Source organism: Ostrea edulis, chromosome 3, assembly GCF_947568905.1.
Source record: "Ostrea edulis chromosome 3, xbOstEdul1.1, whole genome shotgun sequence".
Lineage (NCBI taxonomy): Eukaryota > Metazoa > Mollusca > Bivalvia > Ostreida > Ostreidae > Ostrea > Ostrea edulis.
The window spans coordinates 66,239,099-66,257,182 of NC_079166.1; the positions used below are offsets into that span (position 1 = coordinate 66,239,099).

At 34.6% G+C, this 18,084-nt stretch overlaps 1 protein-coding gene across 4 annotated transcripts; it reads right to left on the bottom strand.

Moving 5' to 3' along the window:
• Nucleotides 1–2,715: 2,715 nt before the first annotated feature.
• On the bottom strand, nucleotides 2,716–13,850 carry LOC125676000 (glycoprotein 3-alpha-L-fucosyltransferase A-like). 4 transcript variants are annotated; one of them, XM_056158614.1, is made up of 2 exons: nucleotides 13,834–13,850; nucleotides 2,716–4,048 (listed from the first exon to the last, which is right to left on the bottom strand). In XM_056158614.1, exon 2 carries the CDS (start codon nucleotides 4,015–4,017, stop codon nucleotides 2,896–2,898), a length of 1,122 nt encoding a protein of 373 aa, XP_056014589.1. In that variant the 5' UTR covers nucleotides 4,018–4,048; nucleotides 13,834–13,850; the 3' UTR covers nucleotides 2,716–2,895. The 4 variants fall into 4 exon arrangements, with proteins under 4 accessions (XP_056014589.1, XP_056014586.1, XP_056014587.1 ...); XM_056158611.1 differs by lacking the exon at nucleotides 13,834–13,850 and adding an exon at nucleotides 10,645–10,938; XM_056158612.1 differs by lacking the exon at nucleotides 13,834–13,850 and adding an exon at nucleotides 10,721–10,936.
• Between the last annotated feature and the right edge of the window lie 4,234 nt (nucleotides 13,851–18,084).

Genomic DNA, 18,084 nt, shown 5'->3' on the forward strand with positions numbered 1-18,084 from the left:
CATCAATAAAATATGTTCAAAACAACACCGGGCAGGGACAGAAGTGAAATAATTATGTAATAGTTAATTTCTCTGTACTTTGGGTGTATATATCTAACAGGATAAGGACAGCACGCAACTTCCGAGATATCAGCTCTTCTGTGATGGAGGTACGTTCAGTATTCTGTTGAACGCTTTGGTGGGTACAGGATGTACATGGTGTGTACTTATATCATAGACTAGCTATGAAAATAAGGATAAAAGTTATGAGAGCGCAAATTTTGCTTCCTCGTATCAGCCGTTGGTGTACATTAAACTGACCATATGAAGAATAATATTTGTTTGAATTAGGCTATAAAATTATAAATGAAATTATTTTTCATTTCTTTTTATGCATGAGTGATACTTTAATCAAAGAAAGATGGTGATTATCGATTTTTGTAAGCTATTTTATTATCAAATGCTCATAAACTTACTACAATCGTGTGTCCCAACAGTTTGGGTGATTGCTTGATGTCTGATAATCATCCTTTAGGCAATATATGAAGGCAGCGTAAGAGTTCCATAAAGGGAAAGAACTATTGGGCAACTCGGAAATTGCGTACTGGTATTCATCGTTATCGTTCGTTAACCTGTAATACACCACTTAGCGTATGGAGTAGTTGAGGTTAAGAGCAATATCATATACTAGTAGCTGCATCCTATAAAGTTACGAAAATCGAATGTTGCAGGTTAAACAAAACAAAGCTATATAACCAACAGTTTAGATTTTTATGATGATGAACACGTGGGGTACCTGCACTAATTTTGTATCTTCACCCGAATCAAAGAAATCATACACACAAGTGCAACATAAATCTATTTTTACGACGCATAGTATTATACAATGTTTCTGTTATAATTGCCTTGTTTAAATTGCTAGTTCAAATTACAATCTGCATTTAAAACGTAGAACAATTTCCCTGTTAAATTCATACACTGGAATACGTTGCGGTTCAGTTCAACAGGCGGTACTCTGATCAAACATTTGTATAAATCGCAATATCAGAGGAAATGGGCTTCGTTTTAAATGGATCATATTAAAGGCCAGAGAAAGCAGTAAATATTTTCATAACATTTGCTTCAGGCAATTTCGAAATTCTAGTTTCATCCTGCATAGAGCAATATCTATTCAGAGATTTGCAATTTATTTATGGAGAGAAAGCGAATTGAAACAATTTAATGGGAGTCTCCGGAGATACCCTTTAAATGTTACGGGTATTCGTATTGAAGAGTTGAATGACCATCATGTAGAAGTGTTGCCATTTATATGAGCATGTTGATGTATTCATATAGCTACATGTAGAAAAAATAAAAATACTTCGTGTGCCATACACGGATAGGTAATAAAGAAATATGCATACCACCTCTGGTGTGTCCAGGGGTCCGTGTTTGCCCAACTATCTATTTTGTATTGCTTATAGGAGTTATGAAATTGATCACCTTTCATTATCTTCACCTTGTATGCATACCTTCATACCTCATGAATAAAATACACAGGTTGGAAAAATAAGCATACCTTATGTGTTATACACAGATAAATTAGAGGAAATAAACATAGTTTATGCATTACACAAAGATAAATTAGAAGAAAATTAGACACATCTTAAATGTGTATTTGTAATAAACAGATAAATTAGGGGAAAATAGGTATACGTTATCATGCAAAGTGAAGTTAAAGAATAGTGATCAATCTCATAAATTCCATAAAGAATACAAAATTAAAAGTTGGAGAAACAGAGATCCCTGGAATTACCAAAGATTGGATCAGGTGCCTAGGAGGAGGAATCATCCCCTATTGACCGGTCACACCCGTCCTGGGCCCTCTATCTTGATCAGGTAAATCTGTAGTCAAACTCGGTATGTAAAAAAAAGGCTTAACAATTTAACAATTGCTATGAAATAAAGGTCAGCGCTAAAAGGTCATGATATGATGCTGATATAGATCATTTATCAATGTTATGACATGCTGAGACCAATTCGATTAAGGTGGAATGTTACACCAGAGAAATTTGATGTGGACGAAAAGCGGAGGGTATGTACAACATTTTGAAATTGAAAACTTTCAAATCTAGTAAACGAAAATGGAGTTTTAGAAGAAAGTAATCTGTAACAAATTTCAAACACTTGCTGGACTAGAACCCGCTGTCTACAAATCAGCAGTGGATACGTTAACCTACTGAGCTACTCAGCTTTGCATTCATATCGAAAAGGGTTACACAAACATTGTTGGTAACTTCATATTTTCCTCCATGTAGTTATTCATTATGCCGATGAAGAGGGTTCATTAAACGTTTTTGCGATTATGTACTTATATCAATATTACCACAGTGGATGGGATTGATATGACACATTTTACAAATAGACTTAATGAGCAAATAAAATGCTGCAATCTGTGAATAGTTTATCGTTAAAACATCATTGTCAATATAACCTATCATTGGGTCAAATATTCTAGTCTTTGACGTGTTTCATACCAATTTTTAAGCCGTTCTTGGCACACTGACTTGACTACGGATTTCTCCGTTCACCTTATCGCATTGACTGGTCGACATTGGAGGCTTACTCCTCCTAGACATTTGATCCCACTTGTGGTATATTCAGATATCCGTGTTTGCCTAGATTTCTTTTTTATATTGCTTATAGGAGCTTTGAGACTGATCACTGTCCATTATCTAATCTTTCATTCATGAACACTGACAATTGAATTGATTTACTTATGAAAAGTGAAGATAACGAACAGTATGCTATACCAAGGATGAAAGAATAATAGTGTCGAATAAGATAATTTCATTTGTAAACAGTAAAGGACTCTTACATAAAGGTCTGGTAATGTTGTGGTTTAATGTTAAAAAACCATCATGAATATGATATTAATTATGGTTTAATGCAAGTATCTTTCCAAATCCAAGAATTGATATCTGGAATAGATGTACTTTGTTTCCGCTCATGTAGTCTAGCACACATGGGGCATAACATATCTTGCCAAGTAAGTCGCCGAGCACCATATTTATCTTTTTCCTTTAAATATGAAGAATAGAGAGATTCATCAGATCCGATCCTATGTAGGTCACTTGCCAATTCGGTTGGTGATGAATAATCCATTATGTTAATATATGTACCTTTTGGAATATACTCATGTACATTTTGAGGGCCGTTGATGATTGGAATCATTGCGAGATCATAAAAGAAAAAGTTGAACAATTTTTCCGTCGTGTAATCCTTGCACACTGAGTTTTCAACAGCAAGAAAGAATTTGTATTCTTCCGCGAATTTTTTGTGACATTCAGTTATTCCAGCTGAACTTCTGCCACATTTAAGTTTTCCACATCTACCATATATATCTATATCGATATATTGTTGTAGCTTCTTGACATACAATTCCCTTTTGGAGGGCGTGTTACAATTGCTAACCGCCCAAGCAACATTTTTTGTTTTCTTCCTGAATATTTCAGAGTAGTCCCGCGTCAGGGGTGTTTCTCTTTTATGAACCTTTCCATAAAGGTATTTAAAATCTGAATCGTGTCGGTATGTCAATGTCCAGGAAAATTTATCTTTCCATTGTTTTCCTACCGAATACAGATAAGGAGATTCAATCGAAAAGAACGTCCACATTTGCCCTTCCTTCTTCTTTGGGACTTTTCCTAGACTTTCTCCATAGAAAATAACTGCATTTGCTGCGTCCAAGTACTTGTTGTGCGTGTAAACCAAACACTGACATGTCAACTGTGGACAGGTGGAAGAATTCAGAACCTTAAAATCCAAAGACATCCAAGAAGGCTTGTTGTAATACACAATATTATAGCTCGCACTGGGCTGACTGTTCGGTATCGTTTGTCGTTCCCCAACTCTAGAAACAGTACGACTGACTCTTTCAATAGCAGACTTTTTGTTGGTGGTGTATTGGTTCGGGTCGGAGAGGAAGTTGTAGATGACGTAGTGTACCAGGGCACAGACAACTATCAGAGAAATAACGATGCCACATTGATTCTTCCTCATCTTCACCTTCTAACCGCTGTATCTGTGCCACCTATTAAATATATATGTACAATATTTCGTAATTAGTTCTCAATCAAAACACGTATAAGGTTTTGTAATAAATTTCGCGACAAAACAACAACATATTCTTTCGAGTGAAATCACAGAAAATTACACTGGGCTGAAAATCAATCTCTGTTATTCCATTTTACATTTTGCAGGTAGATTCGTGTCTTAAGTCTCTGAATAGTCTACAGAACGATCAATAGATGATACCGGTGTCGATTCGCAGTTCATTGATTGTACAGAATGACGCGGTAGATATTCATTGATTGCACTGAAGGTGTGCAATATTCATTGAATGTACGAAAACTGTTTAATATTCATTTATTATAATTATGGAGGTTGTTGCAAAGTAACCTACTATCACGTGGCCAATCGATATACTGTTCTCGTTTGTTGTTTTTTTTAATTTGTCTAAGTTGTTTGTCCTTTAGTCTTAGATAGTGTTTGAATAAAATTCCATGAATAATAAGAGATAACATAGAACTATTTATCTTGTTACCTTCTCTCAAATTTTGAAAGGTGATTTTAAAAAAAAAAAAAAAACCTTTTGAGTAATTCACATTGCAGATGACATTCTTACATTTTTTACACTAAAACGTTTACACAAAAGTTGTTTTCAGTTTTCTTTAATTTATAACCTGAAAGATGAACAATTCTCTTTCAGTCTTTGTGTGTACATTAATTTTTTTTCTTTATCATCACAATTCTATATCAGGAGAGGTAATAAAACATTTTTTTATAATCTACAAATTTACGATTTTTATCATTCAGGATTTATTGACAAATTCTTAAGACTCCTGGACGGAAACCACTCATGCTGCGCAGGCGTGTCAAGGCAGCACTAGTCCACTTGTCATCTCTATTGCACATTCTATGAAAATGCATTTTACAAGTATATTACTAGTATATCAATCTACTTCATCAAGATATAGGGATCATGACGAGTGTGATCAGTCAGTGCGGATGCTTATTCCTCCGAGGCACCTTATCCCAACTTTGACGTTTACAAAGGTCCACGATTCCTCTACTTGCAATGTTTTGTTACATATATGTAGAGGATTTATGAGATTTTATGTAGAGGATTCATGAGATTTTATGTAGAGGATTTATGAGATTTTATGTAGAGGATTCATGAGATTTTATGTAGAGGATTTATGAGATTTTATGTAGAGGATTTATGAGATTTTATGTAGAAGATTTATGAGATTTTACGTAGAGGATTGTTGATCACTGTTTGTTATCTTGGTTTTGTCGTGAGTAAATACCATCGAAAGGACAATAAAGAGTCACTTAACCACAACGTATGCGTAAAGTGATATAAATCAAATGTCGATTCTTAAAAAAAATGCGAAAGAATTTTAAGTAAATTTGAAATCACAGCACTTTTCCCAAATCAACATTATCAAAACGTATGACTTTTCCACAATATACACGGATATTCCTCACCATGAATCAACGACTAGGCATTTTGACATCATAGACATCTGCTACGTTCCATAAAAATGCAACACGGATATTAATGTTTAAACAAGAGGCCCATGGGCCTAGAATCACTCTTCTGATACATTGTAGAACAGGCAAAAATTCTCACTAACCAAGATTCATCAAGTAACAAAGTTTGATGATGTTAAGTCAAATAGTACCTGAAAATTTAAATGTAACTGTCCAAAAGTAGTCCACGGTGACCTACTTTTGGTTGACACACTGAAGACTCAAGATGCATCAACTGACAAGTCAAATAGTATTCAAATATAGCCGACAAATTCCAAAAGAAGGCCACAGTGACCTACTTTTTGGTCGACACACTCCAAAGACTCAAGATGCACCAACTTACAAAGTTTGATAATTGAAATCAAATAGTATCTGAAATGTTCAGATATAAACGTCAAATTCCAAAGGTAGGTCACACGCATTAACTGACAAAGTATGATGATTGTAAATCAAATAGTATCTGAAATATTAAAATATAGCCGTCAAATTCCAAAAGTAGGTCACGGTGACCTACTTTTTGGTCAACAAACTATGAAGACTCAAGATGCATCAACTGACAAAGTTTGATGATCCTAGCTTTCGAAATTTGAATGTCTGCAAAATTCAAAAAGTAGGTCACTGTGACCTACTTTTTTAATAAATATGTTTTGAGGCCTCTAGACGCATCAACTTACAAGGTTTGATGATTTTTTGGCACGATGTTTTTGGCTATATTTAGCTCTAAAACTTCATAGTTATTTCGGATTTCAAAGATTTCGGTTGAGCATCACTGAAGAGACATTATTTGTCGAAATGCACATCTGGTGCATCAAAATTGGTACCGTATAAGTTTTACACAAGGAGGCAAGGATTAAAATAGACACTATTCTTTAAAAAGCGGAGAAATATTGCCTTACGATAAAACTATGTTTCATACAGTAAAGTGAAATGGTATATTGCCATGGATTTATCGCTCCTCTCATCGGGTAAATGGGTCACGTGACTACCGACTGTATTTTGATAGATTGTCGGTCAGCTATCCATATAATCATTCGACAATCTGGCGATTTTTTAAAGCATTTTAAAAGCATTTCGAAATGTAGATATTGTGTGTTGAAGTACGGAGTAGTCCGTACAACAAACACACTAATTATCGTTATGGCGTATGTTGCAACATCTGCATTGAGGCAGAAATAAAATGAATTTAATCTAAAACATTCTCTCCATAGGTAAATAGAAAATAAATATATTAATTTCAAGGTCATCTAAATCAATATTTTGTGAAGCCTTACAGCTAAATGTAATATGGGTGAACGACAAACTAAAGACATGCAGGACAGTACACAACACTCAAATACGTCACACTAGAGGCGATGTTCGCAAAGTGATTGCTATCTGTGAATAGTAACATTCCATGGCCAGAGCGGAAGAGTCAACAGGAATGTTTAATCATTCATTCCTGCCTAAGTATTAGATGTACATGTGATCAAGGGGTTCAATTTAATATGCAATTTGGACCAATTATCTAATACAGCTTGTAAATGATAAAATATTACCATACAGACATAGGGTATATAGTACAGTATCGCAAATTCTAGTGTCGTTATGATGATCTTATTTGCAAATGCATGAATAAATGAATTAACAATGCTATTCCTCTCTATATAACCATCTCCTACATGATAACCTGACCACTAGCTGAAATATGCATCACTACAGGTATATGTACATGTATATCTGTCGAACATTGATGATTTCGGACTGGATTTTTTCAGTGACTTTTAAGTAAACCTTATGCATACATGTACATGTAGATGTTCCATTTCATTCCGTTCTCAGCCATTCGTGCTTTCATGTACCTGGCTGTTGTCAATTCCAATCAAAAAAATTAAGACAACAAAACAGTGATCGATCTCATGAATCCTATCAAAAATACAAAATTGAGAACAGGACAAACTCAGACACCTAAAGACACAACAGAGGCGGAATCAGGTGTCTAAGGGGAGTAAACATCCCCTGTAGACCAATCACACCCGCCGTGAGCCCTATGTCTTGATCAGGTAAACGGAATAATCCGTAGTCAAATTCAATATGCCAAGAACGACCTAACAATTGATATGAAACAGGTCAGAAAACATTCGACCTAATTACAGGTTGCATTTGCAAATAAGATCATTATAACGACCCTAAATTTAGCGATACTGTTGAACTTTGTATTATCAACTTTTTTGTTGGTAGCCTGTCTCAATTAAAAAAAAAATATTATGTGCAGCGTGTCCTCGTGTATCAAATCATTGAGACTCATAAACACCTTGTATATGCAGGTGATAATGGAACATACATTATAGCTACATAAATATGGGAGAATGACATTGAATTATCTACGGTTATCGTTTTTGTTATTAATTCAAGTTGTTAGTTTGTCGTTAACGGATAGGATCAGTACAATACCCAAGACTGAAACATACAGATGTAGATTAAAGACTCCATGGTGCCTTTAATATCGAAATCAATGGGATATATCAAATCGGCATATCAATGAAGTTAATACTGTTGACAGATGAAACTTGTACCGGTGTATTTAACGAGTTGCAGGTCCCTGCAAGAAACGTCTCGGGTAGACACTAATCAAATTGTAGCCTAATTGTTGTTGCATTCGGGTACATGTACATGTGAAAAGAAATGCTTTCAGACAAAGAGCGCATGCTCATGATTATGTAACGGGAATGTCTAACTTCATGAAGTACATCTGCATCTATGTTTATAAATAACGCTTCCAATTACCTATTTACAAAGACTATTAATACATGATGTAAGTGTATTCATTTAATGGTATTGTGTCAGATTGAGCGCTTTAGAGACTAACATGAATGCCTTACAAACTACGCGGTGTGCCCATACAAGAAATCCAATACGTCAAAATCACACTATCAAAATGCAGCATCTTTGATGAAAGTCGTGTCATTTTTACGATACAAAAAATTACTATTCAACGCAAAATTACTAGAAGAAATAACGAGAAATGGTTGGAAATACTCCATATTTACACTCAAGTGTGTGTTGTTCTCTAATAATAACACACTGCGTGCAACGTGATCTGTATATCTACATGTATGTATAATTCAGGAACTACGAAACCACTCAGCCCAATGTTACTAGAGGTTGGAATGAACTTGGAAATATTGGACGGCAATTGCCTCAAATCGATATCTTAAAATAGAGAAATGGTCATGAGTTCTATGGGAAATCAATTGGTTCTCTTTTCCATGTATAACGTGTTTACTCACTAAGATTTGATAAATATACATGTATGTATAGAAAGAAAACAATGGACATACTTCTTTAGTGGCGTAGCTTCCATTGAGGCAACCGAGGCAGCTGCCTCGGTAAAAAAAACAACAACACCTTTTACGTTGTTAAAATGTCGATAGCTGCCTCGGTAATATTCGAACCCAAGCTACGCCTATGTTCTTATTGTAACATCATTTAGCACGTGACCCTCGTCAGTTTTAGTATCATGAGAAATCGTAAATCTAGACCTAAATATGTTTAAAGAAAAACGTCGTTGCATATTTTTTTATGCATCACTTGGTTTGTATTGATATTAATGAAATCTGACAATACTTTATCTGCGGAGATCTGTGTAACTTGAGCTACCAATTCAAGGTTCCTGAACACGTGTGATGATTAAAAGGAAAGAAATATTTGATATGCTTTTCTATGCTGCTCAACCGTAACATAATACTTCTCTCAATCAATGTTTATTAATCGTGAAGGGGGAGGAAGAAGTGCTCTTGCCCATTTCTACTTGTCTTATGAACCAGCATACAAGTTTCACACCCACCGAACATTAACGGGTAGATGAAAGTTTAGTCATCAATACCCGGGATCTAATGTCTGACTGGGGGCAAGTTCCCTGTGGTTTTGCAGATATATTTTGTATATCTCCTTTCCAAAACAAGTTGTTGCACAGGAACCTATACACTCTTGTAAGGATTTGATTAAACCATACATTTCAATACGACACATTACATAGTTTGATACACGACTGAGGACTTCTCCTCGTGAAATAACTCTAACTTACCTAATGCATTGATAAACAGTTTGCAAATTTCTTCTTTTTTTTTTTTTTTTTTAAGTGACATGTAAATTTAATCATTACTAGTAGTGATAATGCACACATCCTGTTCCACATTTCCTTACCCCGTGTGGCTTGAGAGTCAGTTTCATCGTTATATAATATTGATTAAATTGAGAATTCTTTAACGGCGTTACTTCACTTCAGGGATGTAGTAAATAATCCTAAAGTGAGGGCCATTTCCATTGCTACTAAATACCTGATCATTAAATACCCAAGTAATGAAAGCTATTTGTATTTGTGAAAGATACTGCATTGAAGGATTTTCATTTCCGAGTTTTTGTTCCATATAAAAACAAACATATACATTGCTAGTCATACCTTTTTCACATATTTAAAACTATATATGTTTCACATGCATCATTCTCATACAAACATTGTTTTATCAAAGAGGGTATTTTGTTAAATATTCATGAACTTTTTAATACGCATGAAATAACATGTATCGACCGACAGGTGTATTCGCCAGCATAAATACACGCTCCGTGGTTAAATATGATGTGTTTTATGTATAGCGCACGGTTCTTTCGCATGTCCTTATACTCTCTATATTGCACGGTTGTAGCGTATGATGCAGACTACTGTAGACTGTTATCGATCTGATACACTCTTCTTTATTAATTACTCTTAATAATAATTTACCATAACTCTAGGTTGTATGACATTTTGTCCTTCTATTAAAGTACTCGTGGTGGTTAAAGCTTTAAATTTAGTATGAGATATATAAATGTAATTCCCGCAAATTATCGCCAGTAGAAGAAGAAGAAGAAGTAGTAGTAGTAGTAGTAGTAGTAGTAGTAGTAAAGCTACAGCAGTAGTAGTTATTGCATTATTTTGTTAGTCATTAGAAATGAAGTTCAGAAGACCCCGGGAAAATGATAATCGGGTGAATTCTAGATAAAGTATTATTATTTTCAGTATCATTGTCACCATTATCAATGTTTGATATATCATTATATGAAGAAGTAACTTACTATGAAATAACAATTTCCACATTTTCACATCGAAAAATCCATTCTTACGGCAGTAAACACGTGCAATATTACGTACAGTGATATCCTTAAGCAAATTCAGCAACAGATTCCAATATTGTATATCCTTCAGAATTTCTATAAAATCAGATATTTTATCTCTTTCGTAATTTCCTTTAAATTCAATGAAATTTGAATTCGTGTCAATTATCTAAAATCTCGAGTCCGCCATTTTGCATGCGCGTCTCGGCGGCTTGATCACATAATTGGTACTCGGAGGAAATATTTAAATACTGGGTAAAACATTTCAACCCGGACAATAATATGTATTGCTATCCGCTCGTGATTGGTTAAACACACTAACAAAGGCAGTGTCAAAGCTTTTCAAACCGGGTGTCTTTAATTAATCACAATTAAATAGAATGAGGGTCAGTCATCTGCGGCTTGCATAATTTGTATTAGATTGGTTAAGAGAATTAAAAGGACAAAACGTCAAAATTCAGTAGATGACTAGAGTATGCAATGTATCTAGTCAAAAATCAACATTAAAATACTCTCGTTGTATAGCATGTTACAATTTTAAGCCGATTTAAAACAAATAAAGAATTTTAACTTGACTCTAAATGTACATGTATTATATACAGTATATAATTTTTGCTGATGTATATACTTTAAGCTCATAATTTCATTTGAAGAAATCAATGCTTAAGTCAGGATTTTCCGTCCATAATTTATTTTGGTTTTTCCAGTTCACAAGGAACTGCGTACAAAAGTGATTTTTCAAACAAAAAAAATGTTTGATTTTATACAACTGTTAAATCTAGACAATGATAAAGAGATTTGTTTGATAAATGTAAATTTCTAAGACCCTTGAACTCTGAAAAAAATGTCTGGCTTACCATGATAATATTGATTTATTTGATGTACACTGCCAATATCATTTACCTGCCCAGAGTCCAACCACCTGTCTATTTTTCTTTTCCATGACTACGGTATACAGTGTTAATATGTTAAATTCTGCTTTCAGAAAGAAGCCATGACCAAGGAACAAATTGAAATGCATTTCATAGATTATAGTAACCATATATACAACACATATTGTTCTTGAATACTATTTTCCTAATGATTCATTGTTATTTTAGGTCTATTATGGAAGGTGAAGATAACGAACAGTAATCATCTCATAAATCCCACAAGCAATACAAAATAGACAGCTGGGCAAACACGGGCCCCTGGATACACCAAAAGTGGGAGCAGGTGCCTAGGAGGAGTAAACATCCCCTGTCGACCGGTCACACCCGCGTGAGCGTTATATCTTGATGAGGTAAACGGAGTAATCCGTAGTCAAATCAGTGTGCCACGAACGGTCTAACAACCCGTCAGACAGCATTTGACCCAATGATAGGGTGTATTGGCAAACTAGATCGTTATAACAACCATAGAATTTGCGAAATGCTGACTTCAAACGAGACTTTTGAAACCCCTGTACCATCAACTTGTTTGTCAGTAGCTTACCTTGATTTAGAAACTGAACATACGCAGAACAAGCTCTTGCGTATCGAATCAGTTGAGAGATATAAACACCATATGCAGGTGATAATGGAATATTGCTACATAGATATGGGAAGTTGGCAATGGAGAAGCTAAAATCATCCCGTTTTTCATAAAGTTAAGTTGTTAGTTGGCCGTTAATATCTACTTTCAATAAAATATTTAATTAAGTAAAGGGTAATTAAAAAGGTCTGGAAATTGTTGTGTCTGAAGTGGTATTCTAGTTGTTATTCTAAAACGAATGCAGCATGGTTGCAAACAAAGTACATGCAAGACCTTAGTACCATATTGTAGTATTTCTTGAAAATGTGAAATTATAGTGGAAATACTGTTGTATAGTAGAAAATAATTGACTTCACAATATGCAATGTATATAAGAAAAATAATAAGACATGAGAAATCTTACGATTTCCATGATCAAGCGAATGATGCCGAGGAGTAAAGATTTCTTGTGAAATTTTCTTTGTGTTGTCAGTATATACCTAACATTTTCTACAGATCCGAATATTTGTTTAAAGGTTTTAATCCACTAAGCCACCCGTAACCGTGGACAAGCAAATCGAATAAAAGAAAGATGATTGGGAGGAGTGGAGGACGGCCGGGCTTTGTCGAATTGTGTTACCGAGACTGTCATCACTATGACTATACGATATAAATCCACACGACTAGATTCAATGAAGGGGGGTTATTTTTCTCACCCTGGCCTGCCAATATCATTCCTGTTGGGAATTTCCCCAATCATACACTTGTACAATCAATACTCTTCCAGTCCGAATTCATAAATTTGTTGTAAAAGCCGTCTGTAATTGCTTTATAATATTTCATAATATTTGATATATTGCATATACACAGAATTGAACTTTTGAAAGATTAATCTAAAAGTAATTAACAGGTATTTCAGGTTAACTTTAAATTATGATATGTATTTAAGCCGTGTAGAACACTTTTAGTTGGGAGGAGGAAGGGGGGGGGGGTAATTGTAGGTCGTAAACGACTTTCAAAGAAAGATAATGCCTATAACTATTTCATTTTTAATAACCAAGATGAAAAAAAAAACATTTCAGAATGATATTTTCATTGGGGGGGGGGGGGGGACCTTAGTTGTTTTTTTTTTAGTTTTTTTTTTTAAAAGTTTCGTGACGATAACAGCCCCGTAATGATGTCTCTATATATCACTAGTTAAAATTAATATAGGAACTCTTCAATATCAGAAGATAAGGAATTACATTATGAAGTCTTCATTAGTGACTGCCTATTGTGTGCTTTCTATACCTAGACAGTAAACAATGATAGAAAGTTAGTGAACGATCAAATCACTTATTTAAAGCGAACAGCAATGTCGCTTTTACATTGTAGAGAACTCATGAATGACTAGATTCTGTCGAAGTTGAAGGTGAGTTTTTGAAGGACTGCTCCGAGATTTGGTGAAGGCGTCAGTCCGGACATCCAGCTGAGCCGAATCTCAGTCGAGATTAGAAAAAGGGGGAGCCGGGGCACTGGTTTCAACATTTGAGCTGGCATTGCCATTGCTTGTAATAACATAAATATTCACAAATGTGAGTATCTACTCACTTGAGTCACTAGGTAGAAATCTGCTTCAAAAAGTTTCTGCTACCAGACAATTGCAAAAAGTATAGTTACCTTTTACCTTTAGGAACACTCTAAGTCAAAATAATCCAGGTAAATATCTAATTTTGACGATGAAAATGATCAAAAACACGGACAGGTAAATTGTCCGTCCATTCACTGCCCGTGTCACGTGATCTCCTTGATCATCATTAAAATTATTGCAGATGCTTTTCTTGAATTTTATTTATGTATTAATTTTTTCCTTCCTCTTATTTCTTATTCCGCAATTAAAGACTACGGATAAGTTTGTCCATTTTAACTGACTTTTTAAAAAATGTATCCGGCTTTTCAGAACCATACAGTTGAAGACGGAATTGATTTCTCTGTGTGTTTTTGACAGTAAGTACAACATTAGTTAGGTCATCCAATACAGGTATTATAGTTTGAATGATACTAAAACAGTATCGCACTATGTGAGGGAATCGATATTCTATACAGAATGTATTTTGGCCACCTGTGCAGCTTTGACGTATTGATGATATCTTATACAGGAGCACGCCTATACCAAGCTAGATTAGAAGTAGCTTTTTAGGTATATGTATGTGAAAATCATATAATCAATTGATATAAAACCACCCCACCCCCTCATTTCTCCTGAAAAATACCCTTTCACCTGTATTGTAATATTGTGATAATGGCGAAGATATAGAGGCAGTATATGGCACATCCGGCTCTACGTATAATGTTGCGGTGTCACCTATTAAACATTTCAGTATAAAAGATACACGTATCGTGTTAGTCTGATTGCACAGTTCGTCGTTTTTCTGATAATCACGCTTTCATGAATATGAATGGCAACTAGTGAAATGCATGAAATTTGCACAGGCGCTTAATTAAGATGGGATAGAACACCCCCGAGTTTACCTAGGGTCTATATTGAACTTGCATGTAAATAGTGTCACCCCGACCTCCCCAAACCTACAACGTTGAAAGCAAAGGGAGGGAATTTATGACTCTGTATAAGATCTCAAGCACGTAGATACGAGGGACACCCCCCCCCCCTTTCTTTCTTTTTTACAACGTTCACTTTCCGTTATTTTTACATTTCAACGTGCGAAGTAAGATATGCTGGATGACCAGCACCCCTCCCCCAACTTTATTCTATGTAGTAACACTGAATGTGTTGAGGATGAACGTCCCCCAGTAAGATTTTTAAGATTGGGAAAATATATTATAGGCTTTTTTTATCTAACATTCTTTGCCCCCTTCCCTCTTCCCCTTCGATTTTAGGCATTTGAATATTGGGCAAAGTAGGATTGCGTGGATTTTTGGTTTGTTTGAGGTTTTTTCTTTTGCTTTTCTTTTAAAATTATTATTTTGTTGCTTGTCATTCAATTTTAAAAACAATTGCTAATTCAACTAATCCTTTGGCTGACCCCCACCCCCCTTCTTTGAAAAACGATGAACATTACGTACCTGAATAATGTCTTCCTCGAGTTGGGTGTCTGTTTGCCAAATAAACAGTCCCTTAATGTTTCCCTTCATCTTCAATGGTTAGTATTGATAAACAAAATATGATTTCAAAGTGGTTGATTATCGAAAAAAAAAAATCAAGCTTTTCGCAAACGAATAACAATATTATCAAATATGAATCTAGATTTTCGGATATAATTAATTAAATTACAAGTACTTTACTATTTTCTTATTAAATTGAATTACAATTACTCATTTTTAGAGTATGTAATTAATCAAATTACAATAATTTACTTTGCAAAAGTAATTAATTAAATTACAAATTACTGTAACCCATCGATAGATCAGGACAATATTCCTGGGTTTTCAAATATTATATTCTATGGAAAAAACCTACAACATTCGTACAAAATACTTTACATTCATACTTTACATGCTGTTCACTAACTCTGGATATCACCAAATTAATTCTATGCCTGGAAATATGTCTTATATTAAATGTATAGCATTAAACTCTGAACTATGAATTTAACAATAGATCAATCTTACCAGTCTGCATAATCCTATACAATATAATTACTTCCTAAGTTACGTGCTTCAACCTTGACGGTGTGCCGGGGCGGACAGGTAATAATGTTTTTTTTTAGTAGACATGTGAACACAACTCACACACAGTCTCTCATACACTCTTTCTATCTCAAACACGAAGGACTAAAACAACCTGAACAACAAGTAGCTGGATCCAATATCCAACACCTGGCTACATTACTTTTTCAAAAATTATTAGAAAACTAGTGGTAAATTATATAACCATATGACGCATGAATAATAACACATTTACAAATTTATCTCAGATTACTGTTTCATTCGGCTATTACATTTTATCATCGTCAGTTTCTCAAAGGTGATATCATTTAAATAGCATCTGTCAGGCCGAAGAACTTTGCCCGCAACACGCTGGAATTTCAAAATATCCGAATACTGGAGGTCTACTAGACATGTGATTTCTTTCGTTTGGGGAACGAATTAGACAGAAATCAATTTCTACTTGGTAATTATAATGAAGGATTATTCCGGATATTTCAAGTTTTCAATTCGAATACCTGTGTAATAGTTTTGATTTTTATAATTCCAAAACGTGTCTAAATTTCTTATATCTAGCGTAAATAATGTTACCTTTACTATTCAGTTATTTTCCTGTCCTTAATTCTTTGATTTCTTTCCTGTTTTTGAATATTTCCACATTTATTTTGTTTTGAGAAAGCACGTGTATTTTGACAGGAAAAGGTCCTCCATTTTGACAGTTCTATCGAAGTTATTATAAAACAACGTTTTTGATTGGTCAGGGGTCTCAGCTTTAAACGTTTCAGATTTCATGTTTCACTCGTTGGGTGGGGTATTGTGAAGTCGAGTTTGATTGGTTAAAGGAGATATAAAAACGTGAACGCAGCTCGTTTAACTTTACTTTAGGTTGTGGTGAAGAATCTCCAGGTTCGACCACTTTTCTTATTCCTTACTAATATTAGCTAGGCATTGTGCGAGCTTTTGTTGCACGATTTTCTCGCCTAAATTTCTATTACTGTCCCATTTTCACAATGAATTAAATTCTTTTGATATCAAAACCCAACCTGAAAGCTGACATGAATTAATAAATACGTACACCTTCATCTTATCCGGAAATATTATTTATTTTGTTAAATACGATTCTCTCTACATAGGACTTATAATTTATAGGTAGTAGTTTTATATTGCTACATGAGAGATAGTGTAGGATATTTTTGATGTTATTTTCAAGGTTCTGAATCACTTCGAAGAGTATGGAGGTCCATTAGTGTACTTCATAGATATATTTTGTTTTTCTTGGGTCTACTCCTTCCCTTATCCTCAGGTTATTTTTCATTATGTCCACTTGTTAAGTTTTTCTAAGTTGTTATTCCTATATTACATTAACTTTTGATAGGTTAATAAATTGTAAATTAACTCTTACATTGGTGTTTTAATTCAAGAATTCTGGTCTCATATAAGGGACATAGTTCAAGAATACACGAACCTGGGTTGACAATATGCAGTGTGCTCCGCTTGTGTTAAATTCATGGGCCTATGAATATATTTGGAATTGAATTGAATTTAGTGACATTCTAAAACAAATGATTATAAGTTTGTGAAGGCCCTGCAGAGTTCGACATAGGTAGGGAGCACTGTGGGTATACAAACAGATTGGTTTCGGTTACACCTGTATATGTATGTTCAGTCATGCGGTTCAATAGAATAACGATGTAAAATCAGTTTAGGACGACACGTAGAACAAACAACACGTTCAAATTTTATACTAATACTAATTCGTATTTACATTTATATAATCATAGTACGTTGTATTGTTACAACATTAAAGCTGCTGCGTGTCGTTGCTAGTCCATTTAGTGTGTTATGTTGTTTTTATTGCTTATCTTATATCAGAAATGAACGGGTTTTAAAGGAGAAATCTTTCTTGTTCAGGAACATTCAAGAATGTGGCTTTGCCAGTTATGTGAATTGTTTTTATAGCAGTTATATTACCAGGGGCTCTGAGAACAATACAGGTGGTTTGAATTCACCTGTTCAATTTTGTCAGTGAGATTTGATAAGCTTAAAAACACACGCACTGGCCTTTGAAAGACGGAGACAGAAAACACACACCACATACATACACACACACACACACAGAGAGAGAGAGAGAGAGAGAGAGAGAGAGAGAGAGAGAGAGAGAGAGAGAGATTTAAATACACATAAAAATTGACTCAAGTATCAAATAGACTTAAGCAATATTACAACAATATCATGCTAAAACAAATTTCATGGTCCTGGATTGTA

Bases quoted from the DNA above. Each gene is read 5' to 3' on its own strand.
- LOC125676000 (XM_056158614.1), bottom strand. From the start codon at position 4,017: ATGAGGAAGAATCAATGTGGCATCGTTATTTCTCTGATAGTTGTCTGT.